The sequence below is a fragment of the Lonchura striata genome, chromosome 2 (assembly GCF_046129695.1).
Source record: "Lonchura striata isolate bLonStr1 chromosome 2, bLonStr1.mat, whole genome shotgun sequence".
Taxonomy (NCBI): domain Eukaryota; kingdom Metazoa; phylum Chordata; class Aves; order Passeriformes; family Estrildidae; genus Lonchura; species Lonchura striata.
Window position 1 is genome coordinate 85,977,656 of NC_134604.1, and position 27,797 is coordinate 86,005,452.

Genomic DNA, 27,797 nt, shown 5'->3' on the forward strand with positions numbered 1-27,797 from the left:
TCTGCCTTGGTGAAGCAGTTGCAGAGCACCAAAGGCTGTCACAGAGCCTGCCAGAAGGGACGTGAATGAGCACTGCTACTCTGTCAGCACGGTCCTTTGTGCAGAGCCCAGCTCATTAGAGAGAATCAGACTAAAGGATCCAAACACACAGCTATTTCAGACACATGCAGGGTGCACTGCAATGGCCAGGTGCCTGACACTGCTTAGCTGTCGTCCAGCTGTTTGCACAGACTGTGAAAGAACAAGAATTTTGAGAAACCCAGACATCCATCCAAGCATTTAATCAGCTACTAAAGTAGCAAGTTAGAGCAGGGTACCCTATAAACATTTTTTAAGCTCTTAAAAAGGAGAAAAATTAATATATTCTACTTCAAGTACAATGCCTTCTTAACGCACAATGGGCAGGAAGAGACAATGTGTCAAGACCTACAGGTACCAAACACAACAGACATTCTGAGCATGACTTGTAAGAAACCCACTCTCAGTACAAAAAAATACCAAGTTCTGGACCAAATCTCCCCCCAAGAAAAAGGTGACAGTGTTCTATTTACAAGAAAATACTGCTTCAGTTAAAAATGCTAAAAACCATTCTCTTGAGTTCATATAAAAATAATTATGTCTATGTATGCACACACATATTTACATACATTTATGGCTTTCAGTGCTTCAACTTTCTCCAATAAATGAGGAAATATAAGTACTCCATTACTGCTTTTTCTCCTCAGGTTTTTCAGCCTCTGCTTCTGCAACTGATAAGCTGCCACTACCATATTTTTTCACTCGGGTTTCTACTCTGGCAAGTCTCTGTTTCACCTTTTGTTGAGATGCAGTGTATTCTGCCATGAGCCTCGCAAACCTAGTCTGCAGCGTATCCAGAGCTACTTCAAGTCGTCCTATTTTTTCTTCCAAGTCTTTTGGGTCAGCTCCCGCTTTTGCTGCCTCCTCGTCTATTAAATTGTCTTTCATCAGAATTTGACGTCCTTTCTCTTCCAGAGCCTTTTTGGCTTCTGGATATTCTGTGAGGGCTTCCATTAAATCATCCTTAGACAAGCAGAACAAATCAGAATAACCAATACTCCTAATGTTGGCTGTCCTCCTGTTGCCAGATTTGCTACCTTTGATGTTTAGGATGCTGATTTCACCAAAGTAGCTGCCATCGCTTAGGACTACAAATTGGGTTATGCCATCATCTGCCACCACAGCCAATTTTCCCTCTTTAATAATGTACATTTCTCTTCCAATATCTCCTTTTTTGCAAATGTAGTCACCAGGACTGAAGACCGTAGGTTTCAGTTTCAGCACCAGCTCAATGAGAAGTCCAGCTTCACAATCCTGGAATATACGCACTTTCCTCAGCGTGTCCAAATGGACATTGATGGCAATTTCAGCCTTCAACTTGTCAGGCAGATTTTTGAGAACTTCCTTCTCATCTACTGTTTTCTTGTTGGTCCAGAGGTAATCAAACCACTTAATAACCCTGGCTTCCAAATCCTTAGTCACTTTTCGAAATTGCATGTACTGTTTAATGGAATCCACTTTGGCCTGGAACTCTGCCCTGGAAGCATTCATGTTGGAAATCATGGAGCCGACGTTACCAACAATGGTGGCAAAGATGAGCACGCCCACCAGGAAGTCGATGACGACGAAGAGATACTCCTCGTCCTTCACCGGGGGCGGCGTTTCTCCAATGGTCGTCAGCGTGAGCGTCGACCAGTACAGACTGTAAATGTACTTCCTGGACAGGCGCGCGTACTCCGGAACAGACACGTTGGGATACACCCAGGTGTCGGTCCCAAACCCGATCACCTTCGATATCGCGAAGTATATGCACGCGTTCCAGTGGATGATGATAAGGATGTATAACACCAGATTGCCAATACGGAACATGTTTGGATAATTTGTCCTGGTCTCGGTACGGTCAAAAAACTCAAAGAGCCGAGCGATCCTCAGCAAGCGGTTAAATCGGAGCTCAGGGTAGTTCAAACCAAGCTTGAAATATGCCAGGTCTGTTGGCACAAGAGACAGCACGTCTAGTTTGAACTGCACAGTTTTGGTGTAATGTTCTCGTAATTTCTTCTCATCCTGAACTAGCAAGCCTTGTTCAAGGAAGCCTTCAGAGAATAAAAAGATTTTACTTGTTAGAATAAAAATACCATCAACAGTAGTGAGTAACTTACATTTCAGGCCTAAGAATGTTAAAATTGTACTGTTATGCTTACAGATATTGAGGTCATTTAATGGCATATTTAAATATTTCAATCAAGTTTCAAAGCTGATGTATAATGACTAAGAACAATGACTCTATTATCACCACAGTGCTACCTGAGGCTTTCCACTCTTTTCTGCGACAGCTGTATCTTTTTTAAGTATCTTCGGGAAAAAAAGAGGGATATTCAAGTGTCTAATTTTTCATGAATCACTGGCATGAGTCATAACTAAAGTTAAGCAAGTGTGTATAAAATAGGAGTGGAATATTTTAAAATAAATACTAAGAATAAGTAGGTATAATAGATTGTTGGAAGCTTTTCCCAGACAATATAGATATCCTTAAGATAAAGAAATGCAGTTACCCCCACCCCATTTTTCCTCTTGTGTCCAATGTTAAAAATGACATGATTTTCCTTGGTTTGCACTTTGTGTTTCCAGTGAGAGAGCTGCTAAGCAGCCTTTCACACATCAATAGTTCTTCATTCCAAAGACTTTGAAAAGTATTAGATTTTAAAAATTTACAAATAGCTATAAACTGCCATGAGAGTTTTGCTGCAGAGTACAGCCACAGTACTCTTTTGTGCCTCTGAGGGCATAAAAAATGTTCCACAAGGAACAACTTATGCACTGCAAAATATTTGCTGCAATTGCAATGGAAATATCCAACTGTCAGCCCATTGGGCCACTCAGGAGAAAATGTCCCCTGAGAAAAAACCAAAACATTCCCAGTGAATCATGGATTATCACATTTTAGTAACCCCTTAGCAACCTACAAAGCCCCTTAGCTTTCTCAGGGAAGCCTCTGCTGAGGAACACCAAGCTGCATTTCTTTGTGCCCTACAAAGCATGGTATTTCTGAACGTGTGGTTCATCTGTAAATGCCATATCTATTTGTGTGTATCTGGCTTTGGATCTGCAAACTGACGTGACTACAAATGGAAGTAGTTCCTCTGCCACACAAGTGTTGCCTCCCAGAACACTGCTGATAAAGCTGGTCACATATGCCCTCTAGTTTTACAACTAAACAGAAAAGCTGGCCAGACTGATCAATTTCTGATATACAGTTATGAAAAACAACTTTGAAAACACCTTCCCCCTGAAAGGAGATAAAATCTCTTGGCTTTTTGTTCCCTTATGGAACTAAAGTCTTAGAGTAAAATCTTTTGAAAGCATTAGAACACAGGGTATGCTAAACAAGAATATTTTCTGTTTCACAGTGCACAGTCATCAAATAGGTGAAGTGCAGTCCAACTGGCCCTGCAGCTAGACAGAAATGCACCATGGAGAAGCTGCTGATCAGAGTAGTCGTGGGACTACTTAGATCTCAGTTCAAAGGCAGACCCTGCCCTCAGACAGCAGAAAGTCTCACTCTTCCCCACAGGCTTCCAGGACCTCTGTCCCCAGGACAGATGGGCCTTGCAGACTCACATGAGAAGGCAGCAGGCAAAGGCAGTGCCAGGAGGAACTGTTAAGAGAGTTGACAAAGATTTTGCCACCTAAAAGAAGCAACTTCTTTCTTAGAGTGCCTGGAACTACAGCAGACACCTTACTGAAGCATTTGGGAGACAGCTCCAGCAATTCTGCAGCTGCAAGCCAGGCCTGAAAATTCAAATTCCAGTCAGGCTTTAACAGCCATATAATCATTATCAGGACAGCCCATGGAAATTTATAATTTGCTTTGCCTAGACATGCCTAATTTCTGCTCTGTTCTTTCCCATTACATTAACAGATGTAACTGCAGGAGGTAAATTTAGCTGGCACAATTGACATTTTAACTACACAAAGAGGATGAACACCTCTCCCCATCTTGCCCCAAACACAGCACTCTTGTAATTTCGGCTGGTACCTGAAACTGACTTTCCTGTTGAACAAGGTACTTGCTAAGTTTAAGAACTTGGCTTGCCATGGGTTGTGTGCTTCCCACATGACAGCATTTTTAGCCCATCTTGTAATTATGTTTACAACTTGTCATAGGTCATAATTAACATCAAGCTGTCAACACAACTTTAAATAAATAAATAGGTAAAAATGGATAAGATGTTAAAATGAAAGATCTAAAATTACTCTCATTTTTAAAATCAATGTTGTTTTGGACCCTTTCAAGGGACATATTGAAGCTGTGTCTATACCAGTGAAGAGAATGAGACAGAAGATGTTTTGTGGCCTAAGACCAGCTACCGTGACAGCTTCTATTCACATATAAGCTCTTCCAGTCCCCCCCAAAAACACCACCATGAACAACACCCAACCTCTGCTGTCCTCCTAGCTGTCCCCAGACACTGGGGGCTCTCTGGCATGGACCAAAGTGCAAGCACCAAAGTGCATCGAGGACTATTCAGTAACTTGGTGACACAGATCACTGTATGTCATTGCTTAGGCCTATATTATGACCTTGCTCAGTTTAAAATAGATACCACTTTTAAGGCTGGAATCTCAGCCTGCCTGGATTACAGAAACAGGGACAAGAAGCTGAAGAGAACCACTTCATACATAGCATGGCACAGCCCTCACAGATCCTCTGGGCTCACATTTCTGTCTAGGAAAGCAGGAGCTAAGCAGAGGTTCCTGGGTTAACCCTATCCCACCACCAGGCAGTGGGAAACCCTGCCAGGACCTCGTAGAGGCTGCAGGAAATACAGATGGTGGCAGAGGGGCCACACTGCCGTTCCAGGCACAGGACCACAGACTGAAGGCTGAGACAGGTGCCAGGTCTAGCACTTGACCAACTCAATAACCACTTCTGACCAGGATGCTGAACAGCTTGGTTACAAAAGCAGCACTTGTGGGGTGCATCTGGTTTCCTGCCCCAAGTGCCCTATTGTCCTTCCCCACACAGTCTGTTACAGTGGCTTGGCTGTGCACTCAGCATCTGGCACACCTATTACTGACAGAACTGAATTTAGAGACAAGTGAAGAGCAAGTGTTGGAATGTATGGTCTTAAAAAATCCAAGCTGATCAGACACTTCATCTTCCGAAAGCCCCCACTGTTGCAGTCTCACAGGATATTACAGTGGTCATACCCCACAGAGGAATTTTTGTTTCCATCCTTTATATACATGCAGTATTTGAAAGACTGTAAAATCCCAGAAAGACTCACCTGTTCTGAACCTGACAAACATATCAATAACATAGATAACATCAGAGAGATAATCCAAGAACAGCCACATTTTAATGTGGTCCATTTGTAGCTCATCAAAGCAGGCTCTAAAGAAAGAAAGTTTTAAAAAAAAATAAATTAGGCCAACTGCATAAGCAGAGTACTTGCATTACATGCCCTAGCAGCATGTTAGTGCACATTTCTGTAACAGAAATATTACAACATATCTCCATGTCCAGACATCTGCACACTAGAGTTATGTCCAAACAGACTCCAGGATCTTTCAGAATTCAAAAGTGTTCTAGACAGGAATAAAACTCAAACAAATAAATGCCGCACAAGTGCACTTGTGGAGGATTACACATATCCCTACAATTGAAAGTGCATCAGATTTCATAGGATACACATCCCCATGTAGATAATTCCCAAATAAAAGATGTGTTTCTCAGTGGCAAGCCAACCTCATCTCTCCCTACCATCTTACACAGTGTAAGGAAACCATTTCTACAGCTCTCCATCACTTTCACTGAAACTGATTTCTATATTCTGCCGTGGAAAATAAAAACTTGGGTTATATCTTTCTGTCCTTCGAGCATCCGAAAGCATTACATGAATTTAAGAGGCCCCACCACTGCCCACAACCTTCCTTCCTGTTCTCCCTTGGGTGCTGAGAAGCCCTCATCCCTGACAGTGCTTAGAGATGCAGTGGCCAGGACACAGCTCAGCTGCCAGCCGGCAGGTGGCACACAAAGGCCACACCAGTGCTCATGAGGACACTTACTGCAAGTTACATCCACCTGCTTTTAGACAAAAAGAGAAAAAAAGAAACACCGGCAATCTATTCCTAGTGGTACACATATCATACACCCCTAAGGGCCTATGAACTGTAAACCTCCTAGGTAAGTCACTCAAAAGATACTGCATGGAGATAAGAGGGTGATTTACATAGGAAACATAATGATTGAAATGTGAAAGTGTTATTAACTTAAATCCATACCTGCACACTAGCATACACCAGTTATAGAACACGGGTGCTGCAATTACAGTCAGCCAGTTGTAGTACAGATTGCTTGAAGGATCTATCACAAAGACCTCCTTTTTCTGCCTGGAAAGTAAAACATGCAGATTTACATTGGAAATGTAAGCAAGCAACCTGCTGGATTTCCCTCTTCTTGAGACTGCTCACTTCACCATGAACTTGCAGCTGCCTGAGAAGGGAAAGTATCCACACAGACAGTGCAGATGAGATACCAGGCATCCCATCTGACAAGCTCTATTTCTTTGTTCACCCAACTTTGCAAAAAGTAAGTAAACATGGAAAGAAAAACACAGACATTCATATCTCCCAGACTGAAACCCACAGCCTTCTGTATTAAGCCCCACACTGAAAAAAATTTACTTGTTAAATGTTTCTCATTATTGCTCCAATTAGAAGGTTACATTTCATTGCTAGAGAAAGAGCCTTCTTTTGCAGGCTACTTATTGATTTTTAGAAAAGTCTATTATGAAAATGACTGTATAAGCATGCATTTGAACAAGTAAAGCATGTCTGTACAAGTAAGAAACTCTGTGTGCATATGCACATACTGTGTGTGTGACTAGAGCTGAAACATGTCTTTGTCAAAGGCAAATTTCACACATCCACAGCCCTGGCTCCTTAGGCCTCACAACAAGGAAGTGATGTTAAAGGAAGCATACAGGCCTGAAATGTAAAGATTTGAACAACAGTACGGCTAATGGCACAGGGTATGCTCAGAAATGCCCACCTCCAGCATAAGAAAGGTTGATATGGAATAGAGAGCAATTAGGTTTGTAATCAGAGGAAATATACACCAATGGATTTGAGGTCCACAGCTGCAAAATTATTTCAACAGTAAAACTGTGATCTGTGGACTGTATAATAGTGTGCAGAATATGTGACCAGGCAATTCCTGAATATGTATTTGTGGGGCTTTTCCTAATCTCCAAGAAAGCAAATATATTAAAATGTAATAATAATTTATTTCAAATCTGTGTGTATTTCTGGCATTGCCATTGCTGTCAGCTGAACATCCAGGCAATGTGAGTAAAGGAAGCAGCTTTAATCTAAAAAGTATTTACTTTTCCATGTTCACTACTGGTTTTAAACTATTTCTTCTAGAAAACTGGTCACCACCTCAAAACTGGTGACCATGAAATATGGTCATTATATGTCAGACTATACTACCTTGTAGACATTAAAACAGTAATTTTCTTTGACAAGATGTTTTAAAACACTCTAGGCTACTCCAAAGCTCACGCTTTTACTACCTAGTAATTAAAGCCAAGACAGTGTTTAGAACAAAGGCTTTGTTAATTGGAAAAAAAAATTAAAAGCATTAATAAAGATCTTGAGATCAATCAGATTCCATTTGGAATGCCCTCATGTCTATATAGCAGGTGCCATCATATACATATATATAACCTACAGTATTTACTGTAACATATTCTTTAACTGTGAAATGCATTCTCTTTTTGTCTACCATCATTGTTACTTTGAATCACTGGTAATAGTAAATTATGCTATATTTGGGTCAGCTTTAGGGGAACGAAGCAAGAATGGGACCCATTTCTGTCAAAAGCATTCAAATTACCTCATTTTGATGGAGAAATACACCATCCCCTAACCAACAGAAGCAAATTTTAGTGATCACTAGCAATGAACTGCACCATATTAAGTAATTAAATAACTAGTCAGTGAAATAAGTAAGCTTATTAGCAAACTTAATTTTCTTCATGCAAGACATTTCTACGTGGTAAGATGAACCAAACTTTTGGTTCATCTGCTCTGAATTGTTATGGAAATTCTGAAACAATGAAGTCTGTGCAGCTCTGCAAAGAAGGCTGCTGTCCTAAAGTGTTGTCATAATTGAAAAGTGATCTTCAACTCAAAGTGACCAGAGGTAACTCAATTTCCTTTTACTGACATAGGAAGCTTTTTCTGAAAGATCTACACAAAGGTCTTCAAGAAACAAGAACTTTGCTGAGCAGGTGAAAACTTCTCAAAGATTTGACAGGCTAAGAATATGCAGTCTACAGAACAACTGTAAAATGTTACAATGAAATGTTATACCATGTTTTGTAGTGTAGGAGACGTTACAATCACACATTCATTCTTTATACTTACTCTTCCTTTTTTTTATCATCTTTTTTGTCATCTTTTTTGTCATCTTTCTTTTCCTCTTTCTTTTCCTCTTTCTTTTCCTCTTTCTTTTCCTCTTTTTTCTCCTCTTTAACCTCTTTCTTTTCTTCCTTTTTGCTGTACAACATAATACAAGGCTTAGCAGTATTACCAATACTGAGCAGTTAAGGGAGAGGGTGGAGGTTTGGGAAACTATTCTGAACTCCGGACAGAGTAGGACAGGGATCCAACTGGAAAAAAGGATTCTCAGGCTGAGACCTCTCACCCTGACACCACCACACTATCACATCAGGTAACCAGCTGGCTGATTCTCTGCATTAGTCACCCATACCTTCTTGACCATTTTTCAGACATCAGCGTACCAGGCTGATTTTAAGTAAATGCTTTCAGTTTGATTGACTCTTAAGAACCAGTCACTTAAAAAGAAACCTATCAAATGATTACAGAATATGAAATGGCTTAACAAACTGTCAACATTCTTTGCACAGCCAAAACCTCAACATGACTGTCTGAAGCTTTCATAGTAATTATAAAAATAAGGATGAATCTCCACTCATGGTTCTTTAAAACTAGCAAAATTTTAATTAATTAATCACCTCTGGATCTGAATTGCCCCATTGTTCAGTTTGTCTGAAAAGAGGAGTCTTGAAATACATTCACTTAGGCAGACAGGCCCACAAATACTTTTCAAACCTATAGGAAGTTAACAGCTTTCTTGAAATTCTGACAATAATTAATCTTAAAGCTAGATTTTCTACATGCTTGGTCAAGAATAATATAATGTGTTGTGAAGAATGGTGCTCACTTGCACAAGGAGAAAATCCATCATCTGAGATCTCCTTCTTTTTTATTTGAACATTTCTAATCCCTGAAGCAGAAAATGTCCCCCTCGGACAGAAAAGCCTAAGTGCTCCTTACACTACAGCATGTGGATAAAAACACACCCCACACATAACGTCTGGTTTGAATGAAATCCATGGATTCCTGCTCCCATGGGAGCTCTGTTTTCGCCTCTGAACTGCTGAGACTGGGTCTGAGTCTTCCTTTGCACTGGTGTCAGGAAAGGACAAATGAGTTTAATGACAGCAACATCCCACAGCAAGGACAGAGTATGTAATAGTGCTGCTTACAGGACTTGTGCTTCCCATGCACGCCTGCTCATATTGCTCAGGCCAGAAAGGGCTGTGCTGTGAATGGCAGTCACATCTAGGAAGTGCTTGATACAAGGATAAAGAAGCACTCCAAAGAGATGACAGCCACCAATTTACAATAGTAGCAGCTTTCACCAATCAGCAATGAGCACCTATTCCAGTTCTTACACTTAGACATTTCTACAGTGATGCACCATCACAGTGCACTTTGGAAAAGCCAAGACTCATTTGCTAAAAAATGCTGAGATCCCACACTTTGCCACATCCAAGGAAATATTTACCGAACTGACCAACGCTACTGACACCTTCAAAATTACACAGTACAAGGGAGGAGAACTGGAGGAGAAAAAAAACCTTTGGCTTGACTGATCTTCTATTTTTACCTGCATCTCAAATGCAAGAAACAGATTTTAATTTACCAAGGTTGATTCCTACATAGCAGTGGGAACTGCTTCTCAAGAATTTATTTCTCTGGACTGACTATCCAGAACTTCTGCTTCATTTTCCAATCTGCCCCCAAAAATCCTTCTTGTTTAAAAAACATGTCAAGATTTCATTTCAGATTACAATGCCTGGTGTCTACTCTAAAGGCAAATGCACAGTTGCTGTTGTTAGCATTAATGTAGCTCCTCAATACTTCAAATGCCTGGCATTCTTACCAGAATGGAAGAGCTACCAGTAAGCAGAATTTTCAAAGGGCAGGGCCACATGTACATTTGTGAATCTTATTATGCAGGGAAAAGTAGGCTGAGATCGAAAATCAGTCAAAAGGTCTCAGTGGTGGTGAACTTTGGAGGGAATATTTTGACAATTCCAACTCCCTTCTATGTTTGTGTTTTATTTGTTAAAAAGTGAAAAAATTTTATTTCACAGAGTGTCTAATGCCAGCACTTATTTTTCTCTGACCTGAGATCTCCTACAAACTCATGTGTCAACTACAGGTACCTTTTGTAAATGAGTTTCTTCCATTCATGTTGCCTCTGTTTATTTTTCTGTTGTGGTAACTCCCAATTTATCATACTCACATCTACTTGCAGTCTGATTGGAAGTCGCTCAGAGGAAAAGGTTTGCCATAATCAAAGACTTGAAAGCATCATGTACAGTTCCTCAAGACATGGCACACTTAGGGCTCTAACATAATGAAAAGTCCACATTTCTTTTTCTTTACCAGTAACATTGAGTAAATTGGAATCCAGTAACTAATAAAACAGTTTGTGTCTGTCCTCTTTGACCCCAACGCAGCAGCATCCATGCTGTTTCTAAGCTGTGTGCAGCTGTAGGCTTAGAAATCTACTTCATCAGCCTTTACAAAAACACTGTCATAGTCTTTGAATCAATCTTTGAGTCTTTGACTCAAATATTTGCATTTCTCATCTGTCAAGTACTTTGCAGATCAAGTATGTTTCAGACTGTCGGGCAGGTAGACAGACAGGTCTTGTCTTCATTTAAAAATAATGAAACAGTGAAAGGATGAAAGTTTTGCCCAAGGTACCTGAGTCATTGTCAGAAACACAGTAAGGCAGAAGTATTTCTGTCCTAACCAGTCCTTTGGGCTCCATCTAGCAGGCTTGGCTCCAAGCTTATAGCACTTCTTTTATATCAGTCTAAATAAAAGTCTGCATATTTCTGTCACTGCCCACTGCACACAGATTTTCCTTTTGAATAAAAGTTACACAAACCAAACTGAAAAGTTGCTTTAGGGGCAGGAAGATCTCTTGTTCAGCTATATGCACAAAGGTTTTGCAGCATCATATAATAAAGTACAGTTTAAACTATCCTATGATAGAATTATTTGAAGGGGAAAAAAATCGCCAAGAGTTTTCTAGAAGTATTTCTGATACAATCAGAAGGTGTACTGATTACTTTTATATTTTTTGGTTTCATCTGGAAAGCAATGAAAAGAAACTAACTATTATGCATGAAAACAGATCTGCTGCTAGATACTAAAGAGCAGATATGTCTTCAGATTGCTGTGGTCTAAGACAAGCAACAAACATTGATGTTGGGTGATTTTAAATTAGAGGAGCTCTTCACATTGTTTAATAAATTTCTCTTTGGTGTAACACTGTGAAATAGCTTATCAATTATATAAAATAAATTCAAAAGGACAACTTCTTTCCAACATTCTGTGGCAATACCCGTCTTATTATGGTGCCTGTCACTCTCTCTAAAACAACAGTACCTGCTGAACTGAAACACATTTTTAAAAGGTGGATATATAAATGGATTTTGGTAACCTCTTCTGTATCTACTTTTCATTTGACAACCTAGAATTTTTGGGGCACTTGATTTGCAAAAAGGGACCAGTGTGTTAAAAGAGGAAAACCACTATTAGAAAATTTACACATGAATCTCATTTAAAAACTGAAAAATGAATGCATTAATTGGTAATGCAGTACAATCAGCCAGCTGAACTACAGAAGGTAGGGACTAAATGCTTAGTCAAATTCACTCCTCGAGAGGAAGGGGTAATTTCAGACAAAAAGAAGTTCACAGGGAGCACAAAGGATGCTTTTCATACCAATAAAATGAGACCTTTCTCTATAATAAAACGATACTCTTAGGAAAGGCTTAGCAAGAACTAACAAGTTCATACTACAAGTGTAACTAGGCTGGATAGGGAAAAAGAGAAGGTGATGGTAGTAGAAAGGTCTTTGGAAGTTAACAGTACTTACTCTTCATTGGTGTTGTTGCTAAAGTTGACATTGAACCTGGCCAAGGGCCAGTGACTGCAAGCAAGTTAAATAAAACACATTAAAGAGTGCAAGTAAAGGCTGCTGGCATTTCACACACGTGTCTACCTACATGACAGACGGACTCACGGGCTTCTCACATATGCACTGATAAGATTAGCAAGGTCAATTTTGACTGTTGTGATAAGCCCCTTTGCATAACTGCTTCCAGGCACCAGCTCCTTTCTGTCATGTGCCTGGCATACACATTTGTGACCACATCTGATGTCTGAACCCTGTTCTTAGGCGTATTAGTGCATGGCAAGATGCACCTCACTATTTTTAGGCCTGTACTCATTGGGCTACTAATTTAAGCTTTCTTCAATCCTTTCAAGTCCTCTTCACAGATGCAGTGTCAAGGCTTGTGGATAAGTAATGAGCATACCTATCCACTGCTGCAGAATTAAGCCTTCATGATCCAACAACTGAGAGTTACTGTCAACCAGCAACAGCATAAAACTGAGAAGGCAGTGCCATTAAATTAATAGGTGCCCTTAAATTAATTTCAAATAGCCTTATGCAGAGGTTTGTTGGCCCATGATCAATGTTGTTCTCTCTAATTACTTCCCATCTGCAGTTGCTACTGATCCAGGCACCTGAGAAATCAGGCAATAGTCTGCCTAATTCAATAAAATGTGCTCTTAAGATGAATTTCTAAGAAGCAGATCAAGTGAAGATAATAAGACTGTGCTGGGACTACAACAAATCACAGTAATCTGTGTAATGCACAGACCTTCAAAGGTTTTTGCTTTAATCTAATTGCTTGCTGAGATTTTTGAAACTAATTACTTGCTTACCTACCAGTCTTTAATTATGAAAAAAAAAAAAAAGAAGAGTCTCTGCTTCAAAGCCTAATGCCAAACAGAAAGCCAGCTTTTGTCTTGGTATTTCATTTTCCCATTTTAGCTGGAGTTAAATTTAAAACACCATATAATATATTTATACCGTAATAATAATTAATCACGTCAAAGAACTATAAACACATAAAGGTTTCTCTTTCATTGTACTGGAAAAAAATTAAGACTGAATCTGCCTTCCATACCAAAGACCACATACATGTTAATAAGTGAAGTCAGCATCCAAATGATTTTGTCATTTCTGCATCAGAAATGTTCTGTAATGTTATCAGATGGACTTCTGAGTAGATATAACAAAGCAATTACACATTTTGCACAACTGCTTCTTTAGAGCTTCCTAACACTTGCAGATAATGCACATTAAGATCCTGAAAAGCCAGAAGTAGAAACACCTTAGATTCTTGAAATATAAACTGCATTCTCCTCAGTAGAGAGCAGTTTAGCAACATCAAGTTATGTATGATAAAATTCCAGTTCTGAGACATCATTTTGCCTGAAGCAGCATGATCAAAATCCTTTACTTCAAGATCTTGATCACACTGTGTTTGAGGAAAGAGAAAGTCTGTTGAAAGTGCAATACTTCAGTTATGTGAAGATTCCTGGGCAACATTAGATACTCTGTTTATCTCCCATGCTAAGCTCCTTACTCTCTTCTTAAAATACAACTTACATCCTAATTACCAAGAAAGCATGATAACCTCAGTCATCTTCACTTGAAGTATAAACACCTCTTCTTACCTGTTATCTGCCCCGGGCCGCTCACGGGCGCCCAGGAAGGAGCGGATGTTGCTTTGCCTGGTGGACACCTCTACGAGCTCAGGGCCCCTGATCCGTTCCAGGAAAGAGTCAGGCCTTTGGTCTTCACGCTGCGAGTGTCTTGTGGCCCATGACCTTACAGATAAGACAAACCGGGACAGCCTGCATGGAACACACACACAAAATGCACTGAACCAGACAGAAACACGAGGTGGCTTAAAACATCCCCACAAACACCAGCCCAGGATTTTTCTCCACATCTCCACCTGTGATGAAATTAAACCTGATGGAGTAACTGTGTGAACCCAGTCACTCGCCACAATTTAATAGATCACCCTCTGCAGTGGATCAGGAAAATACCTCACACATCAGTTCCTATTCTACTGTATCCCCACTGTAGGAGCAACAGAATATTCTTGCTGAGTCTTTACATCTCAAAGTGAGATACTCAGTGAAGTACATCAGAAACAGCTGTCTTAGATCCTTGGGAATTTCCATTTAAGAGTCATGCTGTGTTACCCTAATATTTAAATTGCTAGGCATTCATGTTTACATTACATCACAAACTTCCCTGTATATTCAGAGCATACATAACTGTAGCTACACACAAATGTAATTCAATCTATCCTGAAAAAGGGTAAAGAAATTATAAACAAAGATTGAAAAGGAAGTTCTCAGTACGAATTCATATATTCATGTGCATAATGTTTACACAAAACACACACCTATAATCTTTTCTCATCTAAACTCAACTTCTTGCAGACTTTGTCATCTACATCTCGTGGTGTCATTATCTGAAAACCAAAAATCTGAGTTTATTCTCCACTATCCAAAATGATGAGGTGTGAACAATACTATTTAAATTACCCTAGTCATTTAAATAGTAATACACTGTGCTTAAAGTGACTGTGGTCTGTGTTGTGTGGAACAATGGTATCTGAAGGCAGAACCCTGTAGTCTCAGACAGAAAGCAGACAAAATAAAGTTTTGAAGCTCCACTTCAGCTTATATTTAAGTCTCACTAACAAACAACTTAAGACAATGGTCAGCTTCAATTTTGCTGACTAGGGCTCCAAATCTGTTATAAACATAACTGGATTCTAAAAACTGAGAGAAATTCTTGCACTTAAAACACAGACTCCCTGTCTCTTCCCTTTCCAGAGCGATCTACCAAAAGGAGACAACCATGTTTTATTTGATAGAAAACAAATACTGCATCAGCTATCATCCAGAGCCAAACACTTACCCATTTATTTTACAGTCTGGCTTCAATTCATGCACTTCCCTTGCATTCAGTGTATTTTCAAATAGTTATGTAAAAATAATTCATTTTTTTCTATTTGAAAAATTTCTTTAGGCTTATTCATCCTCTCTCAGATTCTGAGACTTTTATTAGCAATAAGTGATGAATCAAGGTCAAATGCAACTTCTGTTACTTCTTATAGACATTCTTCAGCTAGACTCCATCCATTTTCTTTGGAAAGCAATAGCTCTTCTTTCTTTGCCTCCAAATTGCAACCAGTCTCTTCCAGCAAATTGAACTGAATACTGGAAATTCTATTAGTTAGTATGTTACCTTGCCATTGCTCCCCTGCCAGTGAAGGAGCTCGCCTGGGGCTCAGGTACATGTCCTCCCTCCACAGAAATGACTCCCTGCAGTTCTGAAGATGCATCCTCACGCAGTGAATGGGTTCTGCAAAAACAAATTTTTTTTTTAATGGAATTCCATGCAGCCTTCACCAGACATTCCCCCATCTGGCTCTCTCCACCACTGCATCAGGAAACAATCCAGCAAATTGTCCTCTCCCTAGTAATACAGCATATATTTGATAACCTTATTGCTAAGCCTGTGCTCTAATTCTTCTGAAACCATCCAATATGAACTGAAGTCACTGGAGGTTCTGCCATACATTCCAGCAAGCTCAGAAGCTAAGGACAACTTATTAGCACTTAAAAAATTAACATTTGAGGAAAAATAGATTAAATTTTAGCCTTGTCTTCTAGTAATAGAGTTTTGAAATTGAGTTCATTGGAAGCTGGACTTTATGAAGGTTCACTCCAGATTTTTTTTATAGTACTCCTTGGTCTTCTCTGTGTTTTTCAGTCTTTAGTATTCACTTTTACAAGACTTTTCTACATCCATTAAGAATAACTTTTCCCCCCCTTTGCAATGGAAACAAGAACTCTCACATGGGTCTGTTAATCTGTATTGCCAAGAAAACACTTGACTTAGATGATACTTGCAGTATCTTCATAGGAGCTGGCAGCAACATTCTGAATGCCCACAAAAGGATAATCAACATCTCAATTTTATGTGCACACACAGCTGAGAAACTAACAAACAAAGAATAAAAACTTTATTATTTCTACCCAAAGAACAATGCTAAAATAGATCCTGATGATCCCAGAATTCTCAACTTGTTAACTGTTTTCTACTTCTCTTCCAATAACAAGCCACGTAGCACTGAAAAAAAAAATTAGAACCCAGTTTATGTTGCCAGTGCTGAGAATATTGTGGTTGTCAAAGTTAACATCCTTCTAAGGGACAATGAACAAACTCATGGAACAGACATTCATCACAGATTACCAGGTTCAGAGCCCACATTCAGCCCAAGAACTCTCTTCAGCTGAATGCTGAGAGAATCTTTTTTAGTGTTTCCTGGAGAAACTGCCTACAGACCTGCTGAAGAAAGGATACAGGACTAGTTAGTGTTTTAGACTGCACTACCATGGCTGGTTTAAGTATTTTATTCCCATTTACTGAGTAATATACATTTTGTGTGATCTTTTAATAAATTCTAATATTTTTAATGGCAGTACCTAAGAAGTATCTAAATTCCCATTATAGCCAATGGCCATCTCAGGGCTTGATTCAGCTGTTTCAGAATAGAGTCTGGTACAATTTGTAACACTTCAGAATACTTTATTGGACTTCTCCAGAGCACACAGGCCCCTCCTCACATCTGCTAGCACCAGCTAAACACTTCAAATACTCTATAGTATCTCAAATAGCATTAGATGTCTATTTCAGGCAACTAAATACCTCTCATAATCAAGAGAGCCAAAGGAGCCTGAAGAGTTACTGAATTTGAGGGTAAGCTGAGCAGTTCCCTGGGTGCTGCTGACCATCAGTACTGATGACATCTCCACTCAGGACAGCAGGAATGTAGGCAACAGCTCACACAAAGACACTGAAATCCAGATGTCTACAGGACACAGCTGAATCCTACTTTCAACTTTAAATGGCCAGCCTGTGTGTCTATAAGCGAATATTCTGCCTCTCCTATTTGAGTTGTTTCTATACAGAGGCTGGGTTTTAAAAATAGAGATTTATTTGTTATTTTTTGGGGTTTCTTTATTTTTGTTTTAACAAAATGAACCAACTTTATAACACACTACAGTGTAAGAATATGGGTACATGAATCACTGCAGCATAAATGAGCAGAGCATTTTAAAGATCAGTAGCAGCTTTCTTTTAACTGTTGCAGTGAATGCTTTTTCTTGGTAACACCTCATTTCACATCAGAAAAGTGCTTAAGCACCTCCTTAGCATTAAGCATAAATTTAACACCCACTGACTTTATTAAGAACTAAGTAATGTGTTTAATTGCTATGTTGAACTATAGCAAATAGGAGCTGGAGTAAGGTTAAAGGCAAAGAATAAATGCTGTTACTCTAGCAAATGTGCTTTTTTTCCAATATCTATAGTTGTGTATTTTGATGCAAGGTACAGAAAACCTAAAATCCTGGATAGTTACTCTCTTTTGGTACAGACATATTCTAAAGCCAATCTGAATTTAAAAAAAAATAATGGCATTATAAAGATATTGTATATACTTAGCAGCACTCATTTCAAAAATCCAAAAATCTTACGAGATCTCTTTTATAGAACAAGATTGTATCTTCTTACCCATCTATGAAGTCCTGCAATTAATGCTGCTAATATCAAACTTTCCTTTAAAAAAATGCGTCTTCCAAGACCATCACCATGATGATGAAGTGCAATTAATATTTCAGTCCCTCTAGCTGTCAAAGTCATTGCCTCTGAAGTTGCAGATGACTGCAGAGATTTAATTCTACATTTAAACCTTTATAACCCCACTCTCACATCCCAGCCAGCAATTCCATTTTGTCAGCTGCCAATCACTGACATCCACTAAATAGGACATTAAAAAAAGGAAAGGAAGAGGTTCATTCCAATCTGTGTTTTCACTTTTTCTAACACATCACTGTTAATGGAGAGAAAGGGACAGGGCTCTTAAATCTCCCTAAGGAGGCCATGGGGTAGTGCAACAACAGCGAGCAAGCCTTACTGTGCAGAACAAATCAGATCCATTTTTACTGCTGTAGGTACATCTATGTGACAGAAGGTAACATATTAAGCAAAGCAAAAAGAAAAAAAGGCCAATTCAAACACAGCATCCATAGCAGCTGCTAGGGACATGCAATCCAAAACTCCCCATAATGCAGGGAGTCCCATCAGCCCATTAAGATTCTGGGTGCTCTAGTCTGGGTGTGCATTTGAACAGCAAGAGCCAGCCTGACAAGATCCACACAGAGGAGCTGGTTGGCCATAACAAACCAAAAGCAGAAGATATTTTCCAGCCTTCAAAGATGCTATGGATCATCAGGCATCTTTCTGCAGGCCCAGCAGGCTTTGCCCAGTCTAGAGGAATGACTGGTATTGTGCAATAGGTAAGTGCAAGCTCACTGGCACATTTCAAACAGACACTTTAAAACTATCAAAACTAGAGAAAGATGAATGTAAATTTCCTCTATTACATTTCCTCTCTACAGAGAAACACACTGAAAATCCAGTACAAAAAAGCTGATACTCTTTATACAGTACAGATTTTTCCTAATACAGGAACTAGGCAATTTGCAGAGGCTGCTTAAAAAAACCCAAACATTTCCAAGGCTTCTCACTGCATGGTGCTCAAAGTATCTTTTTCTTCACCAAATCCTACATACCCTGTCAGAAGCTCAGATCCTGCGTGCTATGTGGTGACTTGAGAAAGAGGTTTCTCTTTAATGAGATAGTGTAATTCCCACTGATGTGAAAAAGGGCTTTTTTTCCTGAGGTGTTACAGCTCCTGCTTCCAAAAGTGCAAACCATGACAATCTCTCTGTGTCTGTCTCCTCTGTACTTTAGATAGATGCAGTAAAGTCTGTAAAGCGCACTGGGCCAACAATATCACAACACAATATTCCCATATTTCTAGCTCCCATTCCCAGAGCTACAGGAGTTCCACAAACTATGCAGCAATCTGTCCTCTTGACTGTGATGAAAGGAAAATATTACCTGATATAGCCATTTTCAATCCTTTCAATATCTTCATCAGAAGTTCTGACAGACAAGCTGTGTACACCAGGGTAGGAGTGCTGGGTGTTGATTTTTGCCATTTTGCTTTACATATCAACATCTAAATGAAAACTGAAATGGGAAAAAAATTATGAAGGCTTCAAAAGGAATGTGCTCAGTACTCAAAAAAGAGTTCTTTATTAAAACAGTGGAACAGCAAAAAACAATTTCAACCATTTGAAGAACAGTGATATTTACACATACATATGACATGTGTTTCTTGTTTTATTTGCAGTAGGCAGAAAAAAAGTGTTATCAAAGATTCATAATGACCAAAGAAAAAGTGTTACATGACACCATATTCTTTTAGTCTCTAGGCTTTATGAACTACGGACACTGTCATACCTATTATCCATAATGAAATTGCATTTAAAATCTCATTAAAAGAACTTTAGTGAGAAAGTCAACCAAAAAAAGCCAGGTAATACATGTGCTAGGACAACACATTCCGCTTCACATTGATTCACCTGTGTTAATATTATCTATTTTATCATTAAGACTTTAATGCCAAAAATCCATATTAACCAAGCAGATAATTACATTTATCCCTCAGTTTAATGTAGGCCATGTTATAATTCTATATTTTTAAAACTCTGCGCTAAACACACACACTAGAGGCTTTTATTACAATGCTTCAAAGCATTCTGTTAAGATATTTAGCAGCTCATCTCCTACAAGTTCTAAAAAATTGTCTAAATTCCTTTCCAGATTTGATCTTTAATGCCTTTTGAAATTCGTATCACATCTACTACATAAAAAATGAATTTTAAGACTCAAGACAAGTGTCTTACAAATGAAGAACTGAAAGACTTTCAGTGAAAGATTTGACTTTTTAAGAAAGGAGAAAAAAAAATGTTTAGAAACTTCATTCAGGAACCTTTTTTGTTTGAAATATGATTAGAATGAAATTCTCTCAGAATCAATCAACTCCCTCACACTAGGTCATGTCCATTTCTCACCTGTAATCCTCTGTCTCACTGACCACACAAGATCTACCTTCAACACAAAATGAAATACAGATTTTTCAGAAACTTTGTGACCTGAATTATTCCTGAAGCAAAGCTCACTACCCATGGTTAAAACATTATGCACCCACTTTCTTGAAAGCCAGTTACCTGATTTACCCTCCAATCAATTCCCAGACAATTAAAGAAAATAATACGAAGCTTTTTAAATTATTCAATGTATTTTAAAGTGGATTTATTTTCATCCAGAAATAATGAAATTACTCTAGAAACAGCCTTGGGCATCACTTAAAATTCAAAATTTTTTGTCATTAATTTTGCCTTAGTTTAAATCAGCCAATGTCTGTGTCTCATCTTAAACTGAACCTTGTTCATGCTGATTAACTGAAGTTTTACTGGATAAAAATGGGCATTTTTATTACACATTGATATTTTTTAAATTGTGTTCTTTCAACCCACTCTCAGATTGGAATGTTCACTCTGAAGAATTAACTTCTAAAGTGCAGATAATTTATGTTAAAAACATAACTCAGAGTTTTAGAAGCTTGATAGTGGGAAGAATTATTCATAAGTAACAAAGCATTAACCTTTTTTCTGAAGTTGTAATTTCAGAGCAAATTTAGCACTGAGTGAATTTCTTGACTAACACTAACATTTAACAGTTGCACTTATCAGTTCTGGTGATTCACAATTGGATTGATGCCTACCTACAGCAGCTCTTAAAAACAAGGGTCACCTGGTTTTATAACCTCCAACAAAGTAAGCAACACTGATAAAAAAAATAAAACTGTTAAAACAATGAAAGCATGAGGTAATGAAACAATCTGAAGTCTTGGGGTGATGTAGATCATTTGCAACCAACACCATGGATTCCCTCACTGAAAAGACACATTGCTTCTGAAACTGGAGATGAGTGAACAATGCTTTTCTATGTTTCAAATGCTGTAGGTGTGGCACGTGGATTTCCAGATGCATTTGTGCATCAGTTCCCAAAAGTCTGGTTAAGAAACATGAAGTACAGTATTTCTTTACATTTAAAACTGAAATGGCTGAAGCTGAATATTACTAATCTGAAATCAAACACTTTCAGCAGATATTGGAATTAGATATTCCAAACCTTCTGAAAAGCTTGAGTATGCCAGTGCAGCACTGAATACAGGAAACCTTATTCAGATTTTCAAAAGCTATGCCACTAAAAAAGAAAAAAAAAAAAAAAGTAATAGCATACAAAGCCAAACACCACTATTTTGGATTTAAAAAACCAAGAAGACAGAAAGCAAGAACAGGACTAAACAGTCACCTTCACCACTGCAGAAGTCAATAATAGTATTCCTCAGGGCTCTGTAGGAAAACCTGTTGTTAATGATACTGATGGAAAGATGAAGTAGAGATACAGTAAGATCTCAGCATGGCAAAAAATTGTATAGGCAAGAGAAACAAAAGGCGTGCAGGGAACCTCAGGAGTGCAGGTGGCCAACATCAATTAAGCAATTTCTCAATTTGATGATAAGTGATGTGCAACACAGGCAAATGGAAACCCAAGAATACAGGTGTAAAGCATGTAAAATACTGCCCTACATGCTTCCAAATGAACCATATTCCCCCAGAAAGGGAACCTGAAAGGGTAGATTTGGATTAAATATTAGGAAGAAATTCTTCACTATGATGGTGTTGAAACACTGGACCACATTGCCTGGGGAAGGTGTGAATGCCTCACCCCTGCAAGTGCCCAAGGCCAAGTTGGACAAGGCTTTGAGCAACCTGGTCTGCTGGCAGAGGAGATGGAACTACATGGTTCTTATGGTCCCTTCCAACCCAAACCAAATTTATGAACTTAGGACATAGGTACAGCTCAGTGAAACAGCGTGCTCACTGCAGGGCAGGCTTGCTGATACAACAACTGGCAATGTACACACAGAACAGGTTAATGACACAAAACCCACTAAAACTGCTCCATGAAACAACAGTGCAGACTTATCTGGAATACTCCAAGTCTTTTTCTTAATCAGAAAGATAAAGCAAAATGACAGCATGGCAAGAATGATTAAAGACCTGGAAAAGGGAGAGAAAGGAAAATGAGGTCTGCGTACCCTAAAAGGTGAAGACTAAAAAGTTATAAAATAAAAGTATGTAAGTAAAATTTCAGCTCATTTCAGATCCCTTACAATCATTTCAGCTGTAAAATTCACATTTAATATACAATGTGGTCTGAGCTCTTACTCTGCACTATACTGGAGGAAAGGAAGGGAGAACATTTTCACAGAAATACAACTCTACTATTTAGCAATAAAATACATTAATATATTCTTGGAAGGAGCTAGGAAGAGTGGATGAAAGTGTGTTACATGTGCTCAGCTGTGGTAGAGAGGGACTGAACACAGGACTGATAGAAATAAACAGTGAGGTAATTTGGGTACAGTGCAGGTGCTGAGACCTCCTGAAGCAAAATGGTTTGGCACTGCATAAAGTCCATAAAGTTCTGACAAATTACTAACTATCTGATGAAGATGAAATATTTGTTCCTTCCAAGCCTCTAAGAACCCTAATGATAAATGTTTTTAATAGTCTAAGGAGAAGATTGACATTTCAGCACTGGATCCAAAATATGGCAAGTAATTAACTATGGAGCAGCTTAACAGGAGTCAACCAGCAGGAAAGTCCTAAAGAGTCAGAAGGCTCCACAAACACCTTCTGCAGGGCCACACAGACAGCTCCAGCCATCTGGGACCTGCAATCCCAAAAATGTCACTAAACACTGGTTCTCATAAGGTAGTTTTAAGAAGTGAGTAGAGCTCAGTGGTGGGTTGGCCTTGGCTGGCTACCAGATGCCCAGACAGCGGCTACTGCACTTCCCCTCCTCAGCAGCCCAGTGGGAGAAAGCAAGATGAGAAAGCTCATCATGGGTCAAGAGAAAAAACAGGAAGAAAAAGGACACTGGAATATCAATTGTCATCACAGGCAAAATGGGCTCAAACTGGGGAAAACTCAATTTAATGCAAATTAAAATAGAGTTGGATGGTGGGAAACAAAACACTCTACCACTCATTTTCCCCAGATTCAACTTTACCCCTACATTCCAAACTCCTCCACCTCCTCTACCCTACCCAGCAGCACAGGGGCTGGGAAACGGGAGGTTGCAGTTAACCTATTAAAAATGTAATAAATTACATACATTATGATAGCACTCCCTACTTGAAATGTAAATGGTCAGGTTCTTTTATCCTCTTCCTTTTGGATTCAATAGCAACTGAGCTTTTGTGCCAAACAGCCACTTGTTTGGCAACAAATATGAGTTCAAGGAACATATGAAAATTTCAGATTCATATAAGTATTTCCTAATTTTGAAAATCAGGTTCTACTTGTCTCTTTAGAACTACATCATTAAAGACCTAAAACTAGAGCTACAAAGGCTACAGTGTCTAAATTTTAGGAGCTCTGCCATCCAGTGGATTCCCTGAAGTAGGAATGCAGAAATGCAGGTAAGTAGGAACAAGGCACTAAGAAGGAAGCTACATATGTGAAATGACTGAAACCAAACTGGGATTGTGAATAACTGGACTTCTAACTCCAGGCCAAAAGGAGTGGTACCCAATTCACAGCCATAACTCTCCTCTTTCTTGAATTGATTCACCTGTTTGCAGCAAATTGCATTGTGCTGAGCAGCTGCACCTCAAAAATGAGAAACCTTTTCAAGCCTGCTTCAAATTAAGCGAGAAAAAAACAATTTTCCTTTTTCCAGAGCCTGCTAGCAGTAAATTATGGGCTACAAATAGCTTTCTTATGGGTTTTCAGCACTCCAGAACACCTATGGCAGCAGGAGTATCTGTTTTCACCACCCACTGCAATCTGGACACAGGCAAGGCTTCTGAGCAGCTTTGTGGCCTGGGTTTCAGACAATTTTGCACCTTCTCAGCAGGAAAAAAAAACCCAACACACAGACACACACTTTAATATTACAAATTATAACAAATTATAACAAATTATAACAAATTTTGGAAGTTGACAGCTATCCACTAAGCCATCAAAATGAGCTCTGCAGCCTGTCAAATATCTGTGAAAGATCTTTGAATTACCATCATCTCCCTCTCAAGAGCACTGAGAATTCATGTTTGGGCTACTCTAGCAGTTCCCTTTTGGGGCAGAATCTGCCAACCCAACCTACCTTAATTCAATATTGTTAACCAACCAAGAATTAATACACCTGATACAAAGTAAAAGTAGTTGTTTATCAAAAAATAATGACAGACCGAGCTATTTATACCACCATTTAGTATTGTTAATGCTTATTTGTTTGAAGGACTACAGAAATAGGGCAGAATTCAAAAAAGAGCTTTTTGTGGAGAAATATGTATCACCACCACAAAGTAAAAGATGACTTTACATATGATTTTATAATGCATCCTATCTGTTTCTGTAATTTTTAAAATGCTGTTTTCTTGAAGCTTTCAGCAATTTATTTATTGCTATAGAAGTAATGATAAGCTGCATAGGATCACTAACATCATTTTAGTTAAGACATGTTCCAAATCCTCACACAGCCTCTCAGGTTCAACCCTGATAAATCTTTGGGATTTATTCTGGGATTTGACCTCTGCCTACATGATCCTTGTTATATCACTTGCTAATAGTTGTAGCTCAGCTGTGCATTTTGTATCTTGTGTGTGTTCTGTGTGACAGGCTGCAGCTCCAATGATGCAACCACTAATGGCAACAAGCAGACATCAAAGACTGGGCACTGGAACTTTTAAATAAACACATGGTTTGAAGACAAGGCATAATCTTTGCTTCAATGTTTTGGAGGTTTGCAAATTCACCTGCACATGGGACTCTGGTACACTCATATGGAAATCAGCTTTGCATGAAGGCTATGAGATCAAGCTAAGGGAGTTGAAAAAACAATCAGCAGTACCAACTTACCCTCACAAATTCATTACAGTTTAAATCAACAATTCTTAAATTCTAGGGCCTCTTTTAAAAGCACACTTCTCACAATTTATTTCTCTCTGCTACATCATATTACATTTTCTACAGTCTATGAGCACTGACATCTCCTGAGAATGCACATAATTTATATGCATAGCCCAGTAGCCTCAGGACCAACCAAGGATGTCAAATACTCTCTACCTTTCTTTCACAGGTACTTTAGATGTGCATGCACTTCATAAAGCATTGCATTATTCATGTATGTATAATTTATAATTTTACAATGAAATGCACATGATTACCTTTGATCTATTTGATGGCTGAGTCTCTGGCACCTTTTAGTACCAAAATAATCATTTAAATAAATTGAATTATTTGGACCAAGTTTCCCTTCTGTAACTATGAACTATTAGCAATATAGTTCAATTTTCTAAAATTTACTGAAGTTTTCTGCAGACCATTTTCTGCAGATGAATTCTTTTTTAGATTGGAAACTTTTCAGGAGAAACTATCTGTGAATATTGAATTTAATATTGTAAATTTAAACACAGCAAATTAAAAATTACAGCTGACTGGACAAGCAAGTCACATCATGTTTCTGCTGCCAGTATGGGTTAATATGGTGCAGGTATTCATGTTTCTATACAGCAAATAAGCTCTGTGCAAGGCTTCTGGAGCCACTGCCTAAAATTCACTGGTTCTGCCAAAGTCTCCTGTCAGTGCATTCATGTATCAAGGTAACTCTTAAAAGTGAACATAGCATGAGAACAGCAGGTTTACAGTCCTGAACGTGTGCCTGTAAAATAAACATGTATGTTTGCATGTGTGCATACGTGTAACTGTTACCATTTAAATTCACTCCCTGCCCGCGTTATTCGAGCCATCGGAGCCATCCCATTTGGCTGGGGGAGGGAAACACGAGGGGTAAATCGTGTCACGTTTCACAAACCGTAAGGAGGCATCCTACCGAAGAGGATTTAAGAGATGCTAATGAAAAGAGATGGCAACGTTGGAGAAGGCTGCCGGACAACGTGCTGAACCGAAATGACTGAGCTTGGGCGCAAATTGGATGACAAAGGCTGGGATACACAGAAGGCAAAGCTGAGACATGCTGATATGGAAGGACGATGTATAATTTTTCAAAGCTGATGTGCTCTTCCCTCAAGTCATTCAGCACTTGTTTACAATGATTACCCTTGCTGATTCAACACCCCGACAGTCCCGTTTTCATTTGCAACATGTATTTTTCTAATCAGATGGTTTTAGCATGCATACTCAAAGAAAACAACATGAAAATACCAGAAGGAAAAAACTAGACTGTGCTTACTGAAGACACACAGTTACGCTATTTCAATATCTGTAACATCTGAAAGTCCAGATGTAGTTTTACTCAGATGGAAAAATGAAAATTACAGATTTTAAATATGACAATCTATTTGCTTTGAATGCAGCAACTATGAATCTGGAAAACAAAATATAGTTAAAACAGGTAGATCAACAGGTACCAACATTTACATTGAACATCATTTCTTCAGAGATCGAAACTAATGTTCATGTCACTTTTCCTTATCTTTTTAGACTTTTCCTCCTGGCATATGAGGGGACCTTGCATTACAGACAGACACTGATTATAGTTATTACTGTATCTTCTGCATTCTTAGGCAGACTACGGTCTGGATTACAGTACAGGACTTTTGCAAAAGATGCCATATTTCTAGAACCAAGGTCAATTTATGGAAAGCACCAGGAATCACTGGAAAATTACTCCTTTTCACTGCTTGTAGTATTTGCTAGCGTTTTTTATACTGGGATTGACAGCCTCAGTTTACACCACAGGCGCCAGACAGTGTAAAAGTTAAGAGACACATGGATCAAGCTAGTAAAATTGTCAGTCAAGAGGAGTAGAATTAAGTCCCCTCAGCCCCACGTCTGCTCAGATTTGTGCCCTGAATCCAATTTAATTTTAAGTACACAGATCTCTGCATCAATTAATCAAATTAACGCTTTTCTTTAAAATTAAATAAATAAACAAACGTTTCATTTCAAGCTTTTGAGCTTGAGCTAAGGCTTGGAACTGAAGTCCGATGCAGGACATGATGCCACTCTCACAGGCGTGACAGAAGGCTTATTACTGCCTCCTGCTTCAGACTCACCTGCCCACGCTCTCCTCCGCAGCATCCGAACTCTGGAGCTCCGTCCGTCCGTCGGTCCGCCTGCCTGGATGCGGGTCCCGGGCGCTCTCCCTGCGGGCAGCGCGCCGTGGGCCGGCCCGCAGCGCTCCGGCCGCGCCGGGAGCCGCGGCAGCGCCGCCCGCCCGGCCCGGCCCGGCGCGGCCCGGCGGGGGCGGCGGGGCAGGGCGGGCCCGGCGGGGCAGGGCGGGCCCGGCGGGGGCGGCGGGGCAGGGCGGTGGGGCAGGGCGGCGGGGCAGGGCGGGGGCGGCGGGGCAGGGCGGGCCCGGCGGGGGCGGCGGGGCAGGGCGGGCCCGGCGGGGCAGGGCGGGCCCGGCGGGGGCGGCGGGGCAGGGCGGCGGGGCAGGGCGGGCCCGGCGGGGCAGGGCGGGCCCGGCGGGGCAGGGCGGGCCCGGC

At 39.6% G+C, this 27,797-nt stretch overlaps 1 protein-coding gene across 1 annotated transcript; it reads right to left on the reverse strand.

Moving 5' to 3' along the window:
* Positions 1-27,505, reverse strand: CNGA3 (cyclic nucleotide gated channel subunit alpha 3). The gene is made up of 8 exons (XM_021546676.3): positions 27,366-27,505; positions 19,265-19,396; positions 15,539-15,655; positions 13,945-14,124; positions 8,452-8,583; positions 6,304-6,411; positions 5,307-5,413; positions 1-2,111 (listed from the first exon to the last, which is right to left on the reverse strand). The coding sequence occupies exons 2-8, from the start codon at positions 19,363-19,365 to the stop codon at positions 706-708; spliced, it is 2,151 nt and encodes a 716-aa protein (XP_021402351.1). The 5' UTR covers positions 19,366-19,396; positions 27,366-27,505; the 3' UTR covers positions 1-705.
* Positions 27,506-27,797: the final 292 nt, after the last annotated feature.